This window comes from Cyphomyrmex costatus, unplaced genomic scaffold (genome assembly GCF_001594065.2).
Source record: "Cyphomyrmex costatus isolate MS0001 unplaced genomic scaffold, Ccosl1.0 scaffold23, whole genome shotgun sequence".
In the NCBI taxonomy this organism is placed as follows: domain Eukaryota; kingdom Metazoa; phylum Arthropoda; class Insecta; order Hymenoptera; family Formicidae; genus Cyphomyrmex; species Cyphomyrmex costatus.
This window is the reverse complement of record NW_017276368.1, coordinates 601,477-628,083: the sequence shown is the minus strand read 5'-3', so window position 1 is coordinate 628,083 and position 26,607 is coordinate 601,477. Positions and strand designations below refer to the sequence as shown.

The window sequence follows — 26,607 nt, the reverse complement described above, 5'->3', positions numbered from 1 at the left end:
ACTTTTATTTAAATTAACACATAACTTAACACATACCTTGTATTTAGTATTACATAATATTATAATTTGTAAGTAATATCTTATAAGCGTCATTAACAGTTAACAATTTGCACGTAATAATACTTAATAATTAATAAGATTGACAATAAAAAATAATTAATGTAAAATTTAATAATTGATATTTTTAAATTTGTATGTGCAACTATTGTTATTGGACATTATAACACTTATAATTTAATATACAAATTTTATATTAAAAATTTGGATTTTTTGTTTACTTTATAACACTCTTTTTATAAATTGTAACGCTTGTAAATATAACCATAAAGTAAAGATCTTGCTTTACATACATTAATTCTTTTTATATATTTATAGATAAGAAGTATTCTACTCGATTTTTTACATAGTTATAATGATTTAACGACGTCACCGATGCAATTAGTATTTTTTGAAGATGCAATAAATCATATTTGTAGAATCACACGAATACTTCGACAACCTAGAGGAAATGCCTTACTGCTTGGAATGAGTGGATCAGGTACGCTGTATTTAAGATTAAAATATGAAAATATTGAAATATTTTATAATTAATAATATCTTTACATTTTATGTATATATATACTTTTTTCTTATATATATGCCTTCATCCCTCCGTTTAAGAACAAATATTGCAACTGCTGGTAATACGGAACAAAGTATGTTTTTGTTCTTATAGGACGTCGAAGCTTGACAAAGCTTTCATTGCATATCAAGGAATACAATTGTTACCAGATTGGAATCAGCAAAGCTTATATACAACTCACGACTGGCGTGATGACATCAAAAACGTAATGCTAAAAGCAGGGTTGCAAGATCAACCTATTGTCTTTTTGTTCTCAGGTAAAATATAAACCAGAAAATGTAGAGTTGAAAATGTAGAATAGAAAATAAAAAATGCTAACTTTCTAAATACTCTTATCATTTACGCTTTAATCTGTATATTTCACGAACAAATACTACTATACCTTTTAAAAGGATATATTTAATAAATGTTAAAATACATCTTGAAGAAATATTTTACAATCTTAATGAAAAATTTCTTAAAGTAAAAAATAGAGGTTGAATTTATAAACATAAAATGTTATTAACAAATTATATAATAATATATATAATAAATAACAATAATTATATATACGCACTAATCGACAAAAACTCAACTTTTTTTGTTCTTAAAATAAATGAAGTTGTTTCTAGTATAATAAATTTTAATGTGCTCATTACAAATGTGACCCTGAAAATGTAATTTTTTGAGATATTTAACCTAAAGATGAAAATATCTAAAATGAAAAAATTTGATCATTTCGAATTTACAAATGTCTAATAATTCTTTCAGCATCTAGACTAGACAGATGTTCAGTTACAGTACTATTCTTACTCTTTCCAAGGCATACTCGATTGCTGTAATCCGACATTTTTTTTGTTGAAATAGAACAAATTGAATTATTTTATTTTTCAACACTAAAGAATATATGTTTGTAGGTACTTGTGTGTAGTGGAAGTGCGGAGACTCGTAAATATCTCGAAAAGCTGGATTTGAGAAAAAAGATTCATTTAAAGATTAAGCATAAAAAAATTTGTTTATTGAAAATCTGGAACACAATCTAAGGTTCTTTCCACTACTTTTAATCTTTCACAGGCTTGATCAAATTGTAATAAGCAAATTTTTAATGCATAATTTTTAAATAGATCTTTTTTTCTCAAACTGAAGCTCTTCAAGATATTTAGAGATCTTTGTATTTTCTCACGTACATAGATATATACTCTCTCGTGTTAAAAAATAAAAAAATTCAATTTATTTTGAGCATAAAAAGTCGGATTATAACAATCGGAAGAGTAACACTATAATGTGTCGTCTACAATACATGGAGTAAGAAGTAAGAGTAAAAAATTGATCAATCACAGTCGAATGTGAGAAGAATAATCAATTGTTATATTGGTCAATTTCTTACTCTTACTTTTTACTCCATGTATTGCAGACGACGCATAATATGAGACATATGCCTGGGGATGCTAAAAACAAATTATTAGATATTTTGTAAATTTTAGTTGAAAATGGTTTGAAGTTACATAATCTTTATATTATAACTTTTTACAGTACATGATTATACATAATATATATTTTATATATTATATATTATACTCATATAGAAGATTCCAAATTATACTTATATATTTATATTAATTTTATATTAAAAAATAAACGCTTTAAATATAAATTTATTTTATACTTTATAGTTAAACCGAGATCATTATACTAATAATTATATATAGTTTTGAGGGGCTAATTTATTTGCAATAATCACTATTCACGGATAATTGCATTTCTTTAAACTAAAACACAAACTCCGTTTCCATATTTAAACTGTATCTTTGAGATATTCCACGAAATTATACGTTTTATGGATAACAAATGACTCCATGTTAGAGGATTTAAACAACATCCTAAATAATGGAGACGTACCAAACATACTCGTATATCAAACTGATGAAGTTGACAAAATATATCAAGCAATGAGAGCACCAGAAGCTGGATTACAGATCAATAGAAACAACCTTTTCTTTGTTTACCAAAAAGCAGTTAGAAGCAACTTCCACGCTGTCATTACAATGAAGTATTTTCACTGAAAAATATAAATATCATAAGTTTCCTTAATGGCGTTTTAATATATTTTTATTCAAGTTACGTTGCAAATAGATATAATTATATTTATACATTAAAATAGAATTATTAAGATATTAAGAACGCGTTTTTATTGATAAAAGCACGCTTTTATCTCTGAAATTCTATAGTATGCGTAACGTAAACTATAACATGCTAGAACGCTAACATCGTTGTAAGCGCGTTCTAAATACGGACCATGATCTATATAAGTAATTATATCAGTTTGCAATGTAACTTGAATAAAATCGTTATAATCGCGATATAATCTCAATATACAAGTATTTCTGAAAAATTAATGAGATTTATGTGACGTTATAAAGTCTTTGCAGAAGTAAAAAAAACATGACTTTTATCAATAATTATAAAATAAAATACTAGACACGCAATACTCAAGTCACGCAAAAATATGTTTGTTACGATATGATAAACCCGCAGTAAAGATTCACTTGCGAGATTTGTACGTTTATAACGAATAGTCACGATTTTGATACAGATTGAATGTCACAGAGCTTTTAGTAGCTATGAAATCATTAATCTCATTTTGCGTCACATATGTCATGAAGTTAAGCCATGTAAAAGTAATCTCAGATGGAATGTGATAAATGTGATGCAAATGATATTAGCGCAAGTTTCTATTAAAATTTATTGAATGTTATTTGCTAAAGAATTAATATACATATTCGGCGTAATTTTGCAACACAAGTGATCCATGCATTTGATCTGTTGAGTGTGTCCTTTAAATTTTGTTAAAATAACACTTAAAAATAATGAGATTTTGAGATAAATAAATAAATTCGAATTCTAGCAAATTTAATATCTTATATATATAAAATTTTATTATTTCTTAAACTTACAAATTATTAAAAGTTATGCAAAAGGAGCATTACTCAAAAGCATATAAAAAAAATTAAAATTTTTTAAATAATTTATTCGATAAACTAAAAGTAGTTTATAAGCTATTTTTATTAAACAATTTAAAAGTATGATATTTCTGTTATTTTTAATACATTGAATTATAAATTATAAATATTAAAAATAATTTTTAATATGTATATAATTAAATAATACGCAATACTCGTTATATTGTTGTTTAATTCAAAAGAGATGTAATCTCTTGAGAATATGACATATTGAGGATTATTGAGAGGAATTATTCTGACAACGATGGAAAAGTAATTATAAAGTCATTCAATATTGATAGATAGATAAAATATGGAAATGGCAGAGAGGCCAATGAGAAAATATAGATTATTGATCGACAAACTTAATTTCTTTGCATAGACAGTATTCCATTTGATATCCGTCATTTTTTCATAGAATACGCAAATCGTTCACGATTGAGAGAGATTGATTAATATTAAAATTGTCAATTTTATAAAAATTTTGTCACAAATATATATATATATATATATATATAAGTATAATACATTTCATTCTATGCTATTTCCTTCTTCTATGATCTTTTTATCAATCATTCCAAGATCATTTATTTCTTAAACTGTATTTTAATGTATTTTGTTAATATTTATATGTCTTAAAACAGGAAATTTCATAAAAAATGATAATATTTATCGATTTTTTAATTCTTAAATAAAATTTGAATTTTTTAATGTTACTTTATTTATATGTAATAATATCATACAAGTATATATAATATACATATTATATATGGTACATATGGAATTATAATAATTAAATAGTATTTATGTATAAGAAGATTTGCTAAACTAAAAGCATTTAGAATATAGTCTTAAAGGATTTAACAGATTGTTTATTAGAGTTGCGTTTCAAGACCGATAATTGTTCGGCGCACAGTTTAGAAAGACTACATATATCAGTAAATATATAAATTTAATTTATATTAATTTAAAAATATAAATTCACGCGAAATTATATATAAGCAACTAAGATCCAACTAGACTATTATAGGCTTCGCATTCGTATTAGTTATGTTGTTACATTGACGATCTTTAAAATTTAATATTGTTTAAATAGTTACTGTTTATTATGAGAATGTTTATAAAAACCATTAAACTTATAAATTTCTACAAAGTGTGATTTACTTTTTCATGTTGCTATTTGATTCTAAAACTTAATTATAAAACATCTATGTGACTTTAATCTACATACCTCACTAATACTCACCATAAATTTCTAATTAGCTTAATACGTTTCCAATATTCAGTCCGATTGGAGATACATTTCGCTCTCGCATCAGACAATTCCAGGCACTAGTAAATTGCTGTACTATTGATTGGTTTTGCCCCTGGCCGGATGCCGCGCTTCAGGTTTGTATAATAAAGTGTGACATTGTGACAGTGTGACATAACTAAAAATACATGTCTCTACAGTCTTTTTATTATAAGTACCTTTAAACAAAACTCAATATTATGTCTACTTTAAATATATTAATTACATGCATGTAGATTTTTCTTAAATGTTATTTATATACATATATACATTTTAATATAACTTTTGTAATTAACATGTCACACACAATGTTAAAAATTTTTTTTTAATTTTAATATAATAATATGAAGAATTTGCCGAGAATTGGCATTTTTTAAAATTTTCTGGTATATTTAGTATGCTTATATAGCAGTTTATTCGTAATGAAAAAATACTGTGTTTATTTAATTTGACCTTTTGTATTATGCCAAACAAGCATTTCACAAGTAAAACATCAAATATAAAAACAATGAAATACGAAAATGTAAAATATCGTAAAATATATATATGTATGCGATATTTCAACAAAATAATAAATAAGAAATTAACAATTAAGTAAATAGTATCTTAAACTTACTATTTTATACAATATTATCATAATTATAACTTATACTATAATAAACGTTTAAGTATTTTATTTAAGATAGGTGATGAATAATATGCCAACTATAAATCATAATGCAGAGCTTATAAGCAATTTTAACTTAATCTAGCGATTGTTACCATACACATTTGATGGACACTTAATTAGTAATATTAGATTTTTGTAAAATGATATGTTAAAAAGGATTAAAAGTTTAAATGGATAGAATAACAAATAATTAAATATGTAAGGTATATAAATATGAAAACTTGAAGATTTTGTTCTGCATTGTTCTCAATATTTATATATTATAAATTATAATTACAGTGGTAATGAAACTGTCATTTTTTATCACTGATCATATGTTAGCTGTGCTGCTGTAGCCTCGCCTTTTACTTGCTCACTCGGCACTATTATGTATCTCGATTTACTCATTTCATCTAATTTTGTAAATGTATGCAATGCAATAAAGTTATTATTATTTTAAAAATATTTTATATATAATTAATAATAAAACATTTATATTAATTATGTAAACAAATAGTGAATAGATAAGTAAATTAAGTTTGTAAATTTAAACTGTAACAATATTTATTTTAAAATTATTTATAAATCTAAAAATTAAGAAAATATTATTTTAAGTATAAGTAAAATAATTGATAATTACAATTTTTTTAAAGATTATGGAAAAAATTTGTTTATGCATTTTGATATTATTCAATGTTTAATATTAAATGTAAATTTTAAAATTTATTTTTTGTGAATACAAGTTGCATATATTATTATATTAAATCAAAAGATGAGAAAGTACATTTAACGCTGATTGTGATGAAATTGGTTCTTATACAGCATGCAACATTTAGGTTATATTTTGTTATTCACTGCAAGTACTAAAAATTTGTAATTCTCACATATAACATATATACTATGGATTTTCAGTACTCGCAGTGATAACGGAACGCAGTCTTAGTAATTTCGTGATATTACGAATTCAGAACTTTACTTCCCATCTACTCCGGAAATCTCTTTCAGTAAATTAATTTCCAAATATGAGCACAAATATAACCCGCATTAATTCATTTTACGTTTATGGACTAAAATATTTTAAGCATCCTTTCAAAATGTAATATCATTATCTAGGTACTAAATTTTTTAGGAGTTATATTAGATGAATTTAAAAATTAATTTTTTCGACATCTTTAAAAATTACTTATTTATGTTAAATACAAAAATAGCAAAAAGCATACAATAAAGTTACATAATTTGATAAAGTAATAATTATATCTTTTACAATTAGAATGGATAATAAATTTAACTTTTTTACACTATAAATTTTCTTGTTTATATCTAATAATTTTAAATTATTTATAAATAATGTTATTTCACTGCTCAACTAAAATTAAATTCTTTCTAAAATTTTTTATCCTAAATTATAGTCCACTTAGCACATGCCGTAATACTATACATGAGTGTAACATAAGTTTACATTTTCCTATGTAATAATTTTTTAAGGTTAATAGTAATAAATTATAATATTACAATTATAGCGCGTATGATAAACAAATTTAATCTTATTAAAAAGTACAATATATGCAATTTTTATTTAGAACATAGCAACACATTTTCTGTCAAATATCAAAGATAAGTCAATTTCGGATGATACCTTGCAGTCTATCGTAAAAATATGCCAGTATATACACTGCAGTGTGATTGAGGCTAATGATCGCTTTTTAAAAGTAAATACGCAATATTAATATTTTGCTAACATAAAAGAAATAGATTGGATGGTACAGCAAAGTTATAGCTTACTGCACAAATTCAACATCTACCATATAATTAAAAAGATTTGATAGTTTAACAAATCGCTAATATTATTCAGCTGTCAACTTTGTTACTTTGATATAAAACACTGACTGTATATGACGACTATAGATTTACTGGATTGGTGAAGTTTTTAGCTACGTTTTTTTCCATATTCGAAATTGCAATTATTGTAACAAATAATTTGTTTTAGGAACTGGACCGTCATAATTATGTTACCCCTACGCCATATTTAGAACTGCTATCAAATTATGGCGACCTCTTAAAAAAAAAAGAAAAATGAATTAAATTCTTCTATGATACGTTTGTCCACACTGGTGAGTAAGAATAAAATTAATTAATCAATCATTATATAAAATAAATAAATATAAAATTATATTTATTTTTTATATTGATAAATATAAAATGTGTGCATTAGATAATATGTATTTTAAAATATTTTTTGATACTTGTAAGCTAAATTAAGAGAAATATTATATAACATAAAATAGAGTTAAAAAAAAGATTTAGAAAATATTAGATTACTTTTAACACATAAATTCCTACATCTTACGACTCTAATTAAAACTATTAAATTGAATTGTTAAAGTAAAAATTCTTATTTTATTTAATATTTTTCTTATTTTATCATCTCTTAATATAACAAATTTCATAGGTCAAAGGTAAATAACCGCCGACAGTTTTCCAGTCTATAAATTTAACTTCGACTGTCTGACAGTAGCTGGTAATTCGTGATAAATTCGGAATATCGATTTGCTCCATGTGCAGGTCGTGGATGTTATTTACGTGCTAAAAGGCAGGAAATGAAATGTCTCAATTCTTAATACTTTTTCAATGTACATTTTAGTAACATTTTCAATATATACAATAATTCTGCAAGTATAATATATTCAAAAAATTATTCTATCTTAATCTAATCTATGTTAAATATATTCTTTATAGTAATTTAATTTCGTTTTAATATTCGAATTTATTGTGGGAGATTATAGATACACACACACACAAGTATCTTTTATCATATATTTAGCCATCAGTTATTTAAACATTTTATTTACAATATTATAAGAAATATATATTATATATAAGCATATAAAGTTACTAAGAACAAAGAAAATTGCATTTCTTTGTGTTGATTAACACCCTGACAAAATGAGAACGCATCTATTTAAATTATACGAGCCCATGATGAAAATTTACTGTCTCCAATTCATTTACAACAATGCAAATTAATTACTTCATCTGATTTACATAAATCAGCATACAATTTAGTCTTTGTAATGCGTATCTTTCTCGAACAGGATTAAATAAATTTGCGAACACAGAAACTGAAGTGAAAGACATACAAGAGGTACTGGAACAGATGAAACCTGAGTTAGAGAAAGCAGCAGAAGCTACAGCAAGAATGATACATGAGATTACACGGGACACAGTAAGCATTTCAAAGTTTGTCAAACAATAAAGTTTTGAATCCTTATCATTCAAAAAAACTTCTTTATATCATGTGTCTTATAAGAAAAATATAATTTAGAAATTAGTAAAGTGTTTTGCACAACAGAAAATATTTATTTTAATATACTTTATTGGTTGAAATCTTTAATTGTAAAAAGGATCTTTTCAGTGTATATTTATATATAATCTTTTTAGATATTTTATAAATCTTTTTATAAAAAATCTTATAGAAGATTTATGATAATGACATTATTGCTTTGTAACAAAGTTACAATAAAATTATTATTATTCAAAGCCTTTGTAAGGATTATATAGAAGAATTATTTCTTCTTAGGATTTTATTTTAATTTAATTAATTCAAAGAGTTTTAAATCTTGTAACGTTTTAATAAAATTAAAAAAATATAAATGTGTGTGAGAAGTTTTTTGTGAGTTCATATCCCAAGGCAATACATGTCTACAAAGTATGAGATACATAAATTAGAAGTGAAAATAATTAAAGAGAAATATTCCGCCTCTCTTCTATCATTGAAAAAAATATATCATTGCATAAACAATTATTTTTTAAATAAAGCATATAGAATAATTATTTTTAATTTATATATATATATATAAGTTATATAAAAATCTAATCTGTTTCATGAAAGAAAGTGAGAAAGAGGAAAATATAATAATTTTAAACTCACAAAGAAACTTCTCCAAGTATCACTCTTTTCAGGATAAAACTTCAATTTTGATTTCGCCTTTACCAGTAAAATGTCCATGCTTCAGAGAAAATCCTCGATCTCAACCACTTTAAAGATATTGTGGTGAAGAATGACCCCTTTACACACAAAATTCGTTATATCTTTGTTACTATTAACAATAAATTGATTAAAGCAAAATAGAACAATTGAATGGCTAAGAGCCAGTTATGTGTGTAATAAAGAACGTTTAATTTAAAACATAAAGATAAAAATTGAGCGTTAACATTAGAGTGTGTATTAGGTTTTGAAAATCTTGTATTTACTGTAACATTGAGAATGACCCGATCGGTGTCGAAACATTTGTAATTGTTTTTATCTTTATGTTTTAAATTAAACGTTCTTTATTACATATAACTGCCTCGTAGTCCTTCAATTGTTCTATTTTGTTTTATACTTACAGAGCCTTATTATTATTTATTAAATTGATTAAATTTGGTACATGAAAAATATTTTGCAACCACAGTCGCACGCATTATTGTTCTTTGATACGCTCTCTTCGAGTAAAAGGTAATTGCGTGCAATTGTAATTGCAAGACAATAGAAAGCAACGCAAGTCCATGTAATCGCATTTGGCTCATTGTTGAACGAAGGTTTTAATAAGCTTTAAAACTTTCGTTCGCATAGTGGCAACACTCACACTTAAGGTTAGAAAAATTCGTAGGACTCCTTGACGCCCTTGTCAACACGACACCTGGGATGGACCGTCCTTTCCGCCACCCCTTTTACTACATTATTATATTTATAATTATATACAAAGCTTACAATCTGTTTCTTGTAGATTGAAACAGAAAAGACAAAAATGGAGGCTATGCCACAAGAAGCAGCGGCATCCAAAATGAAGGAAGAGAATAAAGCAATCAGAGATGAGGCAGAAGCAGACTTGAGTATGTTTTATTCTTACAAAGCAAAATAAAATCCCGAAAAACAGTGTACTCTGAAAATAATGTTATTTAAAACTTTAAAAACATACGTGCATACACACTGTGGCAACAGATATTTGTTACAAAATCAAGAAAAAGAGAATGCAATAAAATAATATTTATGTTAGCTAATATTTCTGAACAATTTATATCATAACCGATAAATGATCACATATGATATATACTCTAATAAGACGTAAAATATTTTGTTCTAATTATATAATGATGATTATTATGTAGATTTATGTCATATATGTAATATATAATATATAGATTTTATGTGTCAACTAAACTGTATTATTTCACATTGATAAACTCTTTCATTGTATCAGCAAGAATATTTGAATCTACTGGGAACGTAAATATATATGGAGATATATGCACGGAAATATATTCTTATGATAGAAAATATCGTGTCAAAAGAATATCGCGACTATCACGTGTTATTTTTACTTTAATGTTCCGCTTTCGGGAAAACACGTCGCCTCGTACAGAGTTCATATGTTCAAATTTTACAACGGAGAATTTTACGACTAAAACAACATAAAGTTTACAAAAATTTATTAAAGTTTACAAGAATGTACACATGTACACAAATTCGCTTGTGTACATTGTAAAATTAATTTGCAATTCGCTTTATACATGTGTATATTAACAAACAGAAATATAAATCAATTTTATAAAAATTTGAATATATGTATACTGATTTATATATTCATTTACACAATTTATTAATATCAAAGTTACTATTATGTAATTAAATTTAATATATTTTGTATATTCTATACGTTACACCGCATAAAATATAAATGTTTTTAAAAATCATCCAACTTTTTCAAAAAATACATAACGTTTAAAAAATATTACATATTTTTAAAATATTTAAATAAATTAAATATATATACGTATATAGAAAAGAATATATACATATATACATTATACACACTCTCTTTCATCTAAAAAATATACGATATTACATAATAAATAATATCTCAATCATAAAAGAATGTACTATGAAAAAATATATTTAACGCGAGATGTTCTATTGTATCTCTCAATATACATTGTATAATATTTAAGAGAAAATTTTGAAACTGTATTGTATGAGAAACTTAATTGTGCTTGTGTGCTATAAGTTACATATGTATACAGGTGAAGTGAAACCAATGCTCGAGGCTGCGGAAGCCAGTTTAAAGGCATTAAACAAGAGAGACATAACGAAAGTAAAGGCGATGAAGAGACCGCCAGAAGGAGTTCTCTTAGTGATCGAAGCAATGTGTATTATAAATAACGTAACACCATACAAGGTTTGCAAATATTTTATGTAATAATTTTTAAATATTAAGCAGTATTAAAAATATCAAAGCAGTATATTTTAGTTTTGTAACTTTTTTATGCATATTTTATATAACAATGCTTTATTTTTATGTTTTTGTACATTTTTAGCGTTGCTCCAATAAAATATCTTAATTCTGAATATATCTAATTTTAATAAACTTTTTAAGAAGAATTAGTAAAGAACAATTTTCAATTTTGTGTACAATCTAATTTTTTAGTATAATAAATAAATTGTAAAAAGTATGTGATCATTCTTAGCTTCCTGGAAAACTTCCCGGTGAGAAGATATTGGATTATTGGACTCCTGGAACTGAAATGCTAGCAGATCCTGTTCATTTCCTATATACAATGGCGCATTTCAAAAAGGAAGATATTATGGAGGAAATTATTAATAAATTAAAAGATTATATAGAAAATCCCAATTTTCAATCAGATAAAGTAAACATTTAATTGTACAATAGTATATATACATATGTATGTTGTATATTTGTCGTAGAAAGTATTTTTAAAGATTTCTAAATATTGCAGTATTACAAATAACAAATGTAATTTAATGTAAAATATAAATTATAAATACTGCATGTTTTTCATATTGGGTTAATAATAATATATAACGCAATTATTAAATGTATTTATAAAAGATACTTCAAGTTTCGAGAGCCTGCCACTCCTTATGTTTGTGGATTCATGCTATGTACAACTATTATTTCGTAAATAAGAAAGTCGCACCCAAAATGACAGCCTTGGCAAAAGCAGAGGAAATTCTCGTTAAAACCGAAACAGCATTGGCAGATGCTATAACAAAACTTCAACAGATACAAGAAGGTATTAAGAAATTGCAAGATCAATTAAGAGAAGAGGAAGCAAAGAAAACTGAATTAGAAAGAGAGAAGCAGCTTTGTGAGGAACGAATAGCACGAGCTGTAAGACTAATTGTAGGCTTATTGGACGAACAGAAACGATGGATTATTATAGTAGATAATATAAAAATGTCTTTAAAAAATGCTGTCGGTGATATTCTTCTGTCATCAGGTATGCAAAATTAAGAATTGCTTCACACAGATTATTGATATTTGTTTGCATATGAATAGCAAGAATGCCATTTTTGTCATAGTTTTAAAGTTAACTTTTTACATTAAGTGGTTATTATGTAAAATGATTTACAAACTTATAATTTCTACAAAACTAGCAAAAATCTTTTAATAATTTTAGTAATGTGCAATGATAACAACCTTTTAATTTTTAATATTTAAACTAACAACAGATTAGTTTAATCCAAAATTACATTTTAATTACACAAAACAGTAAACAAAAAATATTGTACATGTAGTTAAAACAATTTGATCATAATTTATATATTAATAAAATAATGCTAAATTGAAAATAAATAATAAATTTCTGTCAAAAAAAGATAAATAACATAAAATCATGTCATTAATGATAATAATTCCTTTTTTTTAGAGACAAAAATACCTATCGCAATATATATTAATTTCCAAAACAGTACATTGAGTTGACCTTTAAAATTATATATGATTTACGTACTTGAATGGAATTAGTGCAATATTTATTATATAAAAAAGTCACAGCCAATTTTGATAGATTCAATTTTCCTATCTGAAGCAGCATTCTCTCACGGAGAATATTGACTATAATCTGATTCTACTAACGATGTTCACGGTCTATTAGCGCGATGTCTTTGACAATCTTATAATAAAATTATTTATTTTTAAATTAAAGTATATTTTTTAACGATAAATTTTATGTAATTTTATATAATTATGCAATTGTATTCTTTATATGTAATATAAACATTATATATAATATAATGTTAAAGATAAACAAAAAATAAATGTAGCAAAACAAAGATATAAAAGCATTTTTACGAAAATATTTTTAATTAATAAACTTACTTATTTTTAACTATAAAACGATTCCTTTAACTTAATAATAATTTAATTTATTATATCTGTAACTTTATAAATGTTATGGTATTTTCCATGGATTCTCTCCAATCTTAGTCCAATTGTAAATAACACAATGTCTTCGTACGGTTCATCGGTGACGATTGTTTACTGTTCTATTCATATGAGATTGACAAAGCTTCATATGTAGCAACTTAATCGAGTGTCCGCAGTAGCTTTGTCTATTCCAGTAGTAGAACAGGTTTGATTTCACACAATTCCTTCGTACCTACAGAAGCTTCCATCTTGCTTGCAGGTGCGATCGCGTACCTAACACCCTTCACAGGCACTTATCGCCAAAATCTCTTGGCGACCTGGTACGATGCTCTTGGTGAAGATATTCCTCACACTCCTGGCTGCAATCCGATATTAACACTCGGCAACCAAATGGAGATAAGAAATTGGCATATGCATGGTTTACCAAAGGATACCCTATCCATTGAGAACGCAGTTCTTGTGACGAATTCCAAAAGATGGCCCCTTTTCATTGACCCTCAAGCACAAGCGAATAAGTGGATACGTAATATGGTAAATATTATATACAGAGAAAAGTAAGAATCCTTTTAATATTGTTTGCGGAATTTATATATTCCACAAATTTTCTACAGCTGTTGTTGTAATAAGAAGCTAGAATAAAGTGTAAAACAAAGATTTGAAAAAAAAATTAATACACTGCGTAAAATATAATACATTTAATATATAATTTTTATAAATATAACATATGTATATATAATCTTTTTTCTTATTTTCATTGAATAAAATGGAAAATCGTATATATCTTTTTTTTTTCAATTAATTCAAACATACTGAGTCTGAAATTTGATTGTAATCTTATACGTAACCTTATATGTAACCTTATAGTGGTCTTGCTGATCAAATGCTGTCTCTGGTCACCATAAAGGAGCGTCCTGATCTTGAACAAGAAAGGAATGCACTTATTGTGTCGAGTGTTGAAATGAAACAGGATCTAGAAGAGATAGAGAACAAAATTCTTCACAGACTCACCGTATCTGCAGGATCAATAATTGACGACATTGACTTGATTTATACCTTGGAAGCTTCAAAAACTAAGAGTGAGGAAATCAAGGTAAAATATATATATGTAAAAATGTCTAATTATGATAAATTGTATATACATATTTGTCAGAAGAAAAGAAAAACTATTTAACAGTATAATAGATTTTTTCTTTTTATTATATAAAACGAGATAGAGTGTAATCTTTTATAGATGAAGATGGAGACTATTGAGCTTACACAAACAGACATTGATTTTACAAGGTCGTTATATATGCCAGTAGCAAACCGGGCACAAATATTATTCTTTTGTATCGCCGATCTTCAGCGTATCGATATCATGTATCAATACTCTTTAGAATGGTTTGTCATTATACTTAATAAGAACATATCAAATACCGAAAAAAATAGTAAGTAAAACTTTTTGTATTCTAACATCGTATGTTTTTATGTCATTGATTATCTGAGATATATATATATATAGGTATATATATATATTATATATAAATTACATTAATTTATTAAACTTTTGTATCAAATATGTGAATAAACTTTTTTTATTATTGTAAAATAATAGCAATTTGTTAATTATAAAAAATTTACAACTAGTAAATCTGAATATTTGCATATATTAGTTTTTAAATTAAAAATTTAATATTAAAGATTAATCGGACGGAACTAGTATCAATTTTTTAATTTAAAAAGTTTATAAAAACTTTGACACATCGCAATTCTTAATTTAACTACTTGAAAAGTTAATTTTGTAGTTAATTTAGTAATTTATTTCTCCAGATATAATATTAATGAACGAATTGCTAATATCAACAAGAACTTCACGTTTGCTTTCTTCACGAATGTCTGTCGCAATTTATTCGAAAAACACAAAATGCACTTCGGTTTTCTCGGCTGTGCACGTATTCTTTTAGATAATGGTACAATCGATCCAATGAAATGGCGACACTTTCTTACAACAACCACACCAATACGGGTAAAACGTGAACTGAATTTATATTAACAGCGCTTCATAGATAATGAGAACTCATTTGACGTTTTATTGAATTAATTAACGTATTATTTTTAAAAATATAACAAATGTATAACGTAATTATATCTATACATAATAATATATACTGTGTATATGCATATATATATATATATACTTTTTGTTTAACGCGAAAGTTATAAATAATTATATTTATTTTAAGCCTATTTGAATTAAAAGGCACTAAAATATATTTTAATCTGTGTCTTGTTTTTTCTATAAATATAAATGAAATATTTTGCTGTGAATAAAAAAATTAAAAATTGAATTTTTGATTCCTTTTTGCAAGTTACAAAATATGTTTTTACTTACGATTATTATTTTTATGTATTTAGAAAATATGACGTATAAAAAGATATGTATTATTTCTGTCACAAAATCGATATATATTCGTACATCCGACATTCCCCTCTTAGGAATTGCCAAATCCCGCATCAGAATGGATTACCACGCGATGCTGGCAGGAAATTCAAACTTTAGAGCGGCTTCCAAAGTTCGACAAATTTATCACATCTTTCCAACTCGTTATCTCAATTTAAAAACATATTCGATACTCAGGAAGCACATTTGTAAGTAGATTAATGTTAAAACTTTACGTTAAAGCTTGTATTCACAAAAATAATTATCATGGCATTAAATTATTAATCAGTAAAGAATGGTTACATAAATTTCAATAGAAGAGTGGAAACAGATTAAATTAAGTTAATGTAAAATAATTTATTTTGGTAACATATAATATATTTAATGGTATTAATCAATACGATATTATTTTTAATCACAAGTATGTCCTTTATTAGAAAAGTTTTTAGAAAATAGTTCATATATTATATTAAATATTAAAAAGTTTTAAGATTTCTCTTTCTTCTTTTCTTTATATATATTTTTATAATAATTAAATTAATATCTTGCGTTATATAAAAATAAACCTTTATTCCATTAGAGCACCGTTTCTTCAACCATGGAAGACAGAACTCGACGATTTTGAGAAGTTACTGGTACTCAAGTACTTACGGCCCGACAAAATCACCAATGCTATGCAAATTTATTTGGCAAAATATCTGGGTCAACAATTTGTCGAACCTCAGACCACAGAATTGTTAGTAATTTATGAGGAATCGTCCAATACCACACCAATTGTCTTTATTTTTTCGCCTGGTACTGATCCAGCCGCAGAGTTGTATAATTTCGTCGAAAAGTTAAAAATGGATAGAAAATTTTACTCTATATCCCTCGGTCAAGGTCAAGAATTTAGGGCACAAATTATGCTGAAAGAATCAGCGGAAATGGGCACTTGGCTCTTTTTTCAAATTAGAAACTATTTCTTTTTATTAAACTATATCTTTTTTAGATAGGAAAAATTATACTCTGTCTAAAGTATAAAGATGTAAATTAATTTATAAAAATTATTTATTGCTCTAATATTATAATAAATACATAAGTGTTTGCTATCTTTTCGTGACTAATATCTCTCTGGTACAGGATAATTAAAATTTTTTTTATTTCTGAATAATTATATTATATTAAACACTGCCAATAAAATATAGTTACGCAAGAGTAATAGTTTAAATAAATTTCTGATCTAATATCGTTTTAATTATACATTCAAATTTTATTTTTTAGAAGTTCTTATTTATTAAAAAAATATAAAGAAGTAACAGACCGAGTTTTATCGCAAAAATAATTATGAAATATTTAAACATTAAAATTAAATAAAACTATTCTGTTTTTTATATTGATTATTACAATACAAAAAAATTTCAATTAATCAAAGATATTTACAAAAGTATGTAAAAGAGTATTGCATATGTCTATAATTATATGTAGATACAATAAAATGTGTTTAATGAATTTTGCACAGAAGCACTACTTTTCTTTATATTACTATACATCAGTACCTTCAAAATATTAAAATCATTTTGTAACAATTTATTTAGGAAGAATAAGAAAATATATATTTTTTACATGACAATTCCGAAATTATACACAAGGTTATATTTTTTCATATATGAGAAAAATTCCCTTTTTATTTATTAAGGATATATTGATCAAAAAAGATCATTTCATTTCAAGTAATGTATAAAAGGTCATAAAAATGATTTATTGTGCTGCGTATTATAGAGGTGTCCTTAATATTGCAGCAATAAAAAAGAAGGGAGATAGCGAGATCTATTTGCCGAGATAACTGACCTCATTGTAATGTATTACAATACAGATAAAATAAATATCAGAAATTGAGACAACGTTGCTTGAATATCTAAAGCAGTCGAAATTTTAATATATTATATGTCTACGGTTATATGTTAAGTATTTGATTTTTTGAGATATGTATAATCTTTTACGCAATATTTGAACGATATTAAGACATGTGTATCGGTATTGTTATTTTCTAAGATCTTAAATAATTCTTAAAAACGTATTTTTTTCTAATAAAATGAACAAAACTTTTAAAAAATGTATAAGTATTTACCCATATAACAAGTAGTGCCATACTAATAAAAATAATATTATAGTACTGATAAAATTCTACAGTATTATCAAATTATTCAAATCGTATATGTAAATAATTTTTAGATTAAAAAAGCATTAGAATATATATGATATAGTATATTTACTGCATAAAATGTGTATAAATTAAGTAACTTATAATAAATGTTTTTTAATTGTAGAATTGCCATTTGGTACCAAGCTGGATGCCCAAACTTAAATTTCTTATCGAAACCTTATCATCAGAAAAAAACTCATTAAAACTTCCGATTGTGATTGACGTCTGCACCTTCCCCTGACTTTCCAATTAGTATTCTTCAAAATAGCAGCAAAATGATGATCGAATCACCGCGAGGTATAAAGGTACACTAGATTAGCTATATTGAAATAATGTATATCTCACTATTTCAATACAATTATTTTATTATTTTTACGCTTTAATAAATAAATTTTCAGAAATGTTTATAAAATTTGAAGACAACAAAAATTATAAAATATAAGTTTATGTTATGAAATAAATCACTGTATAAATACATATATGTATAGCAAAGATAAATAAAAGTTTGTTTACATATTATAATTCTTCAAAAAATTATCTCGTCTTATTCTTGTTTTTCGTTTGTAACGCAGGCCAATATGTTACGTGCATATCTGACACAAGTCACAGAAATGCAAGAGTTTCTACAACTCGATCACCTGAAAGCTCTGTCATTCAAGCGGCTTATATTCTCACTTTGCATGTTTCACTCAATCCTGATCGAGAGATGGAAATTTGGTCCCCTCGGTTTCAATATATCCTACGATTTTACAAACGACGATTTAGCTATATGCTTGTCGCAATTGTATATGTTTCTCATGGAGTATGACACTTTATCATTTAAGGTAAAACATCGATTATAGATAAAGCGAATTTTAGCTTTAAAAAATATTTCTATTATTTTTTTTTTCATTTTGCAAAAACATTGCAAAATTGATAGCATTTCAAGAAATAGAAAGTTATAATATTTTAATATTCTCCTTGCTAAATATAAAGTTACATATTATATAAATACGCAATATTTTATTTTTATATTCTATATTTGAAAAATTTTATTTTGAATTAAGTCCCATTTATTATATAATAATAATCGTTGAGTTAAATATCTCTACATCGTAATAATATAAAAAACCCTTAAAGTTTTATTTATTTAATTTAATTGATAAAATTACTATTTTAAGTCTATATGTTAAATGAAAGTATGGATATATTAATTTTTAAATAATTATTGTAATTTTGATAACAAAGGTTCTTATATATACTACTGGGCATATTAATTATGGTGGGCGAATAATAGATGATTGGGATCGCCGATGTGTTTTGACACTTCTCGAAGACTATTACAATGCTAATGTCATTTCCCAAGATTATCAATATGATGAACAAGGATTTTATTATCAGGTATACATATTTTTTTAATTAAAATAATAGTCATTTTTTTTTTAAATTATCTACGACATAAATTGAAAAGTTAAGTAACCTATGGCAGTTCTAAAAATACTATTAAATCTAAAAGTGATATATATATATATATATACATATATTAAGATCCGTATTCAGAAAGCGTTTTTATTGATAAAAGTGCGTTTTTATCTCTGAAATTCTATAGTATTCATAACATAAACCATAGCATGTTAGACCGCTAATATCGTAAGCACGTTCTAAACAAGGGCTTTAATATCTATTTGGCCTAAAATATAAAGAAATATATAATAAAATTGAATAAAAATTCATATTTTAATATTAATAATATTAATCACACATAGAAAAAAAATTAATAAAATTTTTTTCTAAAAATTTATAATTCTGTACTTAATATAAAATTAAAATAATTAATAAAATATTCATTTTATAACATAAGTGACGACCTCATGAATTTTATAAAGACTTGTTTAAAGATTTTAAAGAATGTGTTATTAAAGTCATCACCCTCAATAACAATCAAAAGATTTTATCTATTGCTCATTGCTTATTAAAAAATTATTAACAAAAAAATTAATAATATGAAATTGTATTTAATTTTATAATTTAAATTTTACTTAATTTAAATATTACATTATTCGCATATTTGTACAGAGAATTTTGATCTTTTCTCCTTCCCCACAGAGGGGACACTACACCCGAAAGATATAATCTAACACAAACTCAATTTCAGTTCCAAATCAGAAATCGTGACAGTCAATTTAAGTGTGGCCAATAATATCAACGTGGTTAATCGGGACTAAAATTGAGTTTGGATTAAGTTATATCTTAGGTTATATCTTATTGCAACCTGATAAAACCTCTCATAGGAAGGAGCGAAATTTTATTCCTTAAAGTTATACAATCTAAAAAAAAGGTTTATCTCCCCTGTTGCGATAATGGGTGAAACGGAAACTACAATATTGCTCTTATGGTCTCATAGATATATTTAAATAAAAAATTTTTTAAAGGAAAAATTATATTAACATTTTTGCATATTACAATATAATTCCCATTTTTAGTGCTTATTTATTTAAGATGATAACACGGATATTCTCCTTGCACATTATAAATCATAATACAATATGTTAATTATTTTTTTATATAAAGTCGAAATTCCATACAAAAATGTGTACAAACTGTATCACTATCTAAAATATTTGAGCTGGAACATATTTATATTGATTGTTAATAACTTTTAATAAACAACGAACAATGGCTGAACATCTTTTTAATTGTTATTTAGATCATATTGATTGCATATTTCAAGATCATTGAAATTAGTGAAGTTTGAACAGTTATGTAATTCATCAGATCATTGTTATATAATTTTATCTTTATTTTCTTTACATACATTTTTTATAATCAATTGCCTATAAAAACTTTAATTTTAAGTAAACGTTATTTTAAAATATATGTATGAGATATTTTCAAAATATGTGTACATTATTGTGAATATTGTTTCACAAATGTAAGATATATAGCTATGGAAGCTACAGAAATATTTCTATATCAACAAATTTCATTATTATGATTAATTGGTTTTTAATTACGTTTTTATTGATTATATTGTACTACATTTTTACATACAAAGTTACCGGCTGTAGCGTCATTCAACGATTATCTAGAATACATAAAAGGTTTCCCTTTAAACGATAATCCGTCACTGTTTGGCATGCATTCAAACGCCGATATAAGCTATGCACAAGCAGAAGCATATGCTTGCCTCACAACTTTATTAAACATGCAGCCTAGGGAACTTGGCGTTACAGTCACAAGTGTCGAGGAGGTGACAACTCAAATAGCAAAGAATATGTTGGCCATGATGCCTGAATCCTTTGATTTAATCACAATGCAAACAAGGTACCAATAAATGTTTCCTTTTGTGTATAAATGCAAACATATATTTTTCTTTTTAAGAGTTTTTTCTAATATATTTTAATTATAACTACTTTGTAATTTATAATAAAAAGCTACATCTTGCGATTATATTGCATATCACAAATTTTACAAAAAATTTCCTTGTATGTATTTTTTAAAATATAATACATTTACATAACACATTTTATAACACAACAGTTTAATTTATTAAAATTACATTTTATGTATTATACAATATCTAAAAATATATACGTTTATCATATTTCAAATTTTCGGAACAAATACTTTTTACGAAAAAGTTAAATAAAACCTTTGTTGAATTAGTAAATAAAATAAATTGAATTTCAGGTACCCTATGTCGTATGAGGAATCCTTTAATACTGTGTTAGTAGAAGAAGCCAAGCGATATAACGATTTACTCGAAATCGTGAAATCAACGTTACAAGATCTTTTAAAAGCTTTAAGAGGCTTGGTCGTCATATCAAAACAGCTCGAAATGATGGCTACCAGTCTTTTTAATAATAAAATACCTGAAAATTGGCAAAACAAAAGTTATCCTTCTTTAAAACTTTAGGTAAGAAAATCTCAATCACAAGTTTGTATGTAATACATATAATATAATAATATAATCTTTATTTTATTCTCAAAGCCAGTTTCCAACTAACAAACTGATGTTATTTATCGTCATCTTAACATTAAAAACGTCATTTTTACGTCAAAGTGTATTTCGTCAGTTTATTTACTGTGTTATTATAATAAATATTTTTTAATTATTTTGATTATAAGCCGGATCGTTCGTCGATTTAGAGGAAAGAATTAAGTTTATAAGCAATTGGCAAGACCAAGGTATACCGTCTGCGTTCTGGCTAGTATAGGATTTTATTTTCCTCAAGCCTTTCTAACTAGCACGTTACAAAATTTTGCGCGTAAACACATGCCATCCATTGACACAATCGATTTTAGCTACAAGGTATGCTTTCAGCCTTTAATTAAATTGTTGATAGGTTAACATGATTGATGTACTAACTATAGAAAGATAGATGAAAATTGATAGACACTTTTAGTTATTTGAGAGATTTGTTGACACAAGTATCAGCTATTAATATTGAATAAAACTTGATATATGGATCCTAATTTAAAATAATTACAAATAAATATCCTACGTCTAAATGAATGTTATTGATCAACGAATTTATATGTAGATATAAAATCAGTATTAATCTTTATTTAAGGGGTAAAGCCGCTCTAGAGCACGAAAAATAAGCTAAACTTTATGAATTTTTTTGAGAATGTAATAAAAGAAATAAAAAAAATGTATTTTAGGTCTTTTTGTTGTACCTACATCCATTAAAATGAAAAAAATTTTTTTATAGTGATTTTGTTAGAAAATGGCGGCGCTACAGCTTTGCAATGGTAACATCTTCTCATGGACAATGCTCTGCGGCCGGAACGATAACTCCGGCAATTTTTAACCTAGAACAAAAAACCAAAACTTTTTTAAATCTACATTCCAAAAGACAGAGAAAAACGTACGGAAATTGCAATATATCATTTTTTGAAAAAATAGTACGAATTTGAAGTATATAAATGTTAATTTAAAAGGTAAAAAATAGGTGAAAAATTAATTTTATATAAAAAAAAGTATGCAATATAAAAAATTTGTACATTTTTCTTTAGAGAATACACTTATGAAGCTACAGTTAAAATTTCAAGTAAATCGGTTAAGATTTGTAGGAGTTACGTTTCAATTCCGGCCAGCTTGAAAAAAATAATTTCGAGAAAAATGCATTTAAAGTTTTATGTAACAATCAACGATAGAAATGTTCATCTTTAATCTGCGATGCCTGCATCATATAATAGGCCTTCCTCGTTGATGTTCTTTTTTTCCTGATCCTCTTTGACCGATTTTAGAGATGATCGAGTAACTAATTTCTTTATTATTTTCAGAAGAACCCTTTGCAAAAGCTACAAATTTTATTAAAAACGATGCTTTAAAATTCCAAAAATGACACTTAGGAATTTTTCTTTGTTATAAGATCTTTTGTACCTTACTTCTAAGATCTTAAAGCATCATTTAAACAAAAGGAAAACATTTTTTGAAAATTCTAGAGTGGCTTTACTCCTTAAGTATTATTAAGTAAGTGTATATTTTACAAAAATTTAAAACTATATTTATATATGTCTATATCTAATTTTGATAAAATGGATAAAAAGAATTTGAAACTATGTCTATAATAACTATATCTAATCTTGACAAAATAAATAAAAAAATATTCCAAGAAAAGTCACGAGCAATATTATATGCCACAGATTTTATCTTCCAAACCAACGCAGAGACCACCGAATGGCTATGTTATTTACGGACTCTTTTTAGAAAGTTGCCGGTGGGACGGAAACTATCTCGTCGAGTCTTTACCAAAAGAATTATTCACCGGTTAAGTATTAATAATGTTTCTATATATTACACTAAAATTTATTTTATTAAAATTATTATAAATTTAATTATTTGAAATATTAAAAGCTATATCATTAAATTACTGAAATAAATCTGTTTATAAATATTCGTGCTTTATTGAACAAAAATCATAAATTATTTAATTGTTCTGAATTCCATTTACACAATGGTATATATAATGGTATCGTTCACTTGCTATCCAGACATGCCGCCAATTCTATTGTTACCAGAAGTTCATCACGTAATTCCATCTCACAAAATTTACTTGTGCCCTGTATACAAAACTACCGAGCGATCTGGAACTTTAAGCACAACAGGATATTTCACGAACTTTGTTCTAGCAATAGAAATTCCAATTAACAAACCGCAATCACATTGGATAAAAAGAAGGGTGGCATTAATATGTACTTTGGACTATTAACATTTCTCTGTTGCTATACATGCTACAGCATTTATGATTAATGATTGACAATAATTGTTAAAGTATTCGTATTCTTATGTACATGCATTGTTAATATTATATGTTATTAATGATTATAGTAATAATTCACCAAATAAATTTTTTATTGTGTGTGTAAAGTATTTTTCACTGATATAAAACTCACAGAATTTTTCAAGAATATAATTATAATTTTATTTAGATGTGTGTATATTATATATACAAAATATTTACATTCGTCATGGAATAATTATAAATTTATCGTATATATTATTATATATAATATTATTAAAGATTAATTATTGTAAATAATAATTAATCATTAATAATTATATTATCATAAAGATGTACATAATTAAATGTACTAATTAATCAATTTGCTTTGTTAAAGTCTCGCTTATAAAATAAATTATATATAAAGTATACAAAAATATAAATACTTAATTGCATAAACAAGAAGATACTTTCGTCACTTGATATATTTTATTAAACTCTAGAAACAATTTCAAACAGATAACAATATCACAAGTAGAAATTTTATTTATGAAGCAAAAACTGCTTGTTGAACTTAAAATAGTTTAATCAATATTTGCATTCACTTGTCATTCTCGTATAATTTGGGATCTTTGCGACTATATCGATCATGTGCTGCAGTCGCCCACGTAACTACCCCAACTGACATTAAAAAACCTAAAATGAAAAATATTAATAATACAATGAAGAGGAAGGAAACGTTAAATGAAATAGAACTTTAAGAAAAGAGAGAGAGTGTGTTGCGTTATATATAAACTGTCGGACAATAAAAGATTCATAAAAATAAAATTTTAGAGATATATGGATCTTTAACAAATAATTCTCGCATATAATGAAATTGAAAATCTTCCTTTTTATGAGTCAAGAAATTATTAACATAAAGTAACCAAATTTTACGAATACTATTGGATTTTTTCAATAAAACGTATATGTATATTTACATGTACATTTAAATTATACATTATATTACAAGAATTTGTACATAATTTAGGACTATTTTATATGTATTATATAAAACACTTAATACAAAAAATTCGAACTTTTAAAAAAATTTAGAAACTATTTTTATCATATAATTCCTTCTTACTCAAAAGTCGCTTATAAAAAATAATAATTTTAACATTTTTTTATTTTATTCAACAGAATTAGCACGAGAAATGTATTTTTTTATATAACTTTTATATCTTTAACTTCTCGAATTATAACAACTCATAATTTTCTATATAAAAATAAAAAGTTTTAAGAATTATATAATGAATTATCGAAGCTACAAAATTGTTACTACTTTAACTTATGCATTATTACTACGAATGTTATTAAATTCTATGTGAAATTTGGTTCTCGTTTATTTACAGAGATTGAATACGGCCGTATATTTACAAAACTGATCAATCATTTATATATAACAAAATTTTTTATAATATAATAAAATACATGTATAAAAAGACAGAAATTGATTGGTCTATGAAAATGGGTTATAACATTATTGAACAACGTTTTGCGTCATTAAATAAATATACATATATTTAATAACATCGTATTACTATTTGTAGAGATCCATAGGTCAGTATTTTATTTTAATTAAAAGATGAAAAAGTAGTATAAAATAATTTTGCTACCAGAATAGAATGTGTTATGGATTTATAACATTATGAATTTATAAAAAATAAGAATATGTACACCAATATAAAATCAACAATTTTATCTAAAATCTTTTAGTAACCGATCTTTTTTTTTTTTTAATAAAATTAGAACATTGTTACTTTAAATATATAATATGAAATCTATATCCGTATAAAATGCATATGTGCAAAATAATATATTCTTTATATGTATATTTATCAGGGAATGGAAAGTTACTTTTTAAAAGTAACTAGTTACAGTTACTCGTTACCGAGTAAAAAATGTAACTAGTTACAGTTACAGTTATCGCTTTTTAAAAGTAACTCGTTACAGTTACCGTTACTTGAAAAATAACTTTTCGTTACTTTTCCGTTACTTTTTTAAAATC

At 25.2% G+C, this 26,607-nt stretch overlaps 2 protein-coding genes across 2 annotated transcripts in view; one reads left to right on the top strand and one right to left on the bottom strand.

The window, feature by feature from the left end:
• Positions 1–24,545, top strand: part of LOC108773963 (dynein heavy chain 1, axonemal) — a 94,603-nt gene extending 70,058 nt beyond the window's left edge. Inside the window, 30 exon segments of the mRNA XM_083287323.1 lie at positions 376–538; positions 716–789; positions 792–879; positions 1,389–1,395; positions 2,415–2,651; positions 4,887–4,989; positions 7,121–7,249; positions 7,528–7,637; positions 8,604–8,763; positions 10,307–10,412; positions 11,601–11,755; positions 12,045–12,224; positions 12,428–12,818; positions 14,007–14,301; positions 14,612–14,837; positions 14,979–15,178; positions 15,557–15,752; positions 16,223–16,338; positions 16,340–16,375; positions 16,747–17,111; positions 18,471–18,538; positions 18,540–18,653; positions 18,921–19,172; positions 19,576–19,728; positions 21,383–21,651; positions 22,018–22,268; positions 22,456–22,538; positions 22,541–22,639; positions 23,980–24,103; positions 24,328–24,545. Of these exon segments, the coding sequence (XP_083143449.1) occupies positions 376–538; positions 716–789; positions 792–879; positions 1,389–1,395; positions 2,415–2,651; positions 4,887–4,989; positions 7,121–7,249; positions 7,528–7,637; positions 8,604–8,763; positions 10,307–10,412; positions 11,601–11,755; positions 12,045–12,224; positions 12,428–12,818; positions 14,007–14,301; positions 14,612–14,837; positions 14,979–15,178; positions 15,557–15,752; positions 16,223–16,338; positions 16,340–16,375; positions 16,747–17,111; positions 18,471–18,538; positions 18,540–18,653; positions 18,921–19,172; positions 19,576–19,728; positions 21,383–21,651; positions 22,018–22,268; positions 22,456–22,538; positions 22,541–22,639; positions 23,980–24,103; positions 24,328–24,545 (4,968 nt within the window).
• Positions 24,546–25,158: 613 nt separating this feature from the next.
• Positions 25,159–26,607, bottom strand: part of LOC108774066 (cytochrome b-c1 complex subunit 8) — a 3,562-nt gene continuing 2,113 nt past the window's right edge. The window contains exon 2 of the mRNA XM_018540078.1: positions 25,159–25,253. Coding sequence (XP_018395580.1) covers positions 25,159–25,253 — 95 coding nt within the window. The remainder of the gene's footprint in view (positions 25,254–26,607) is intronic.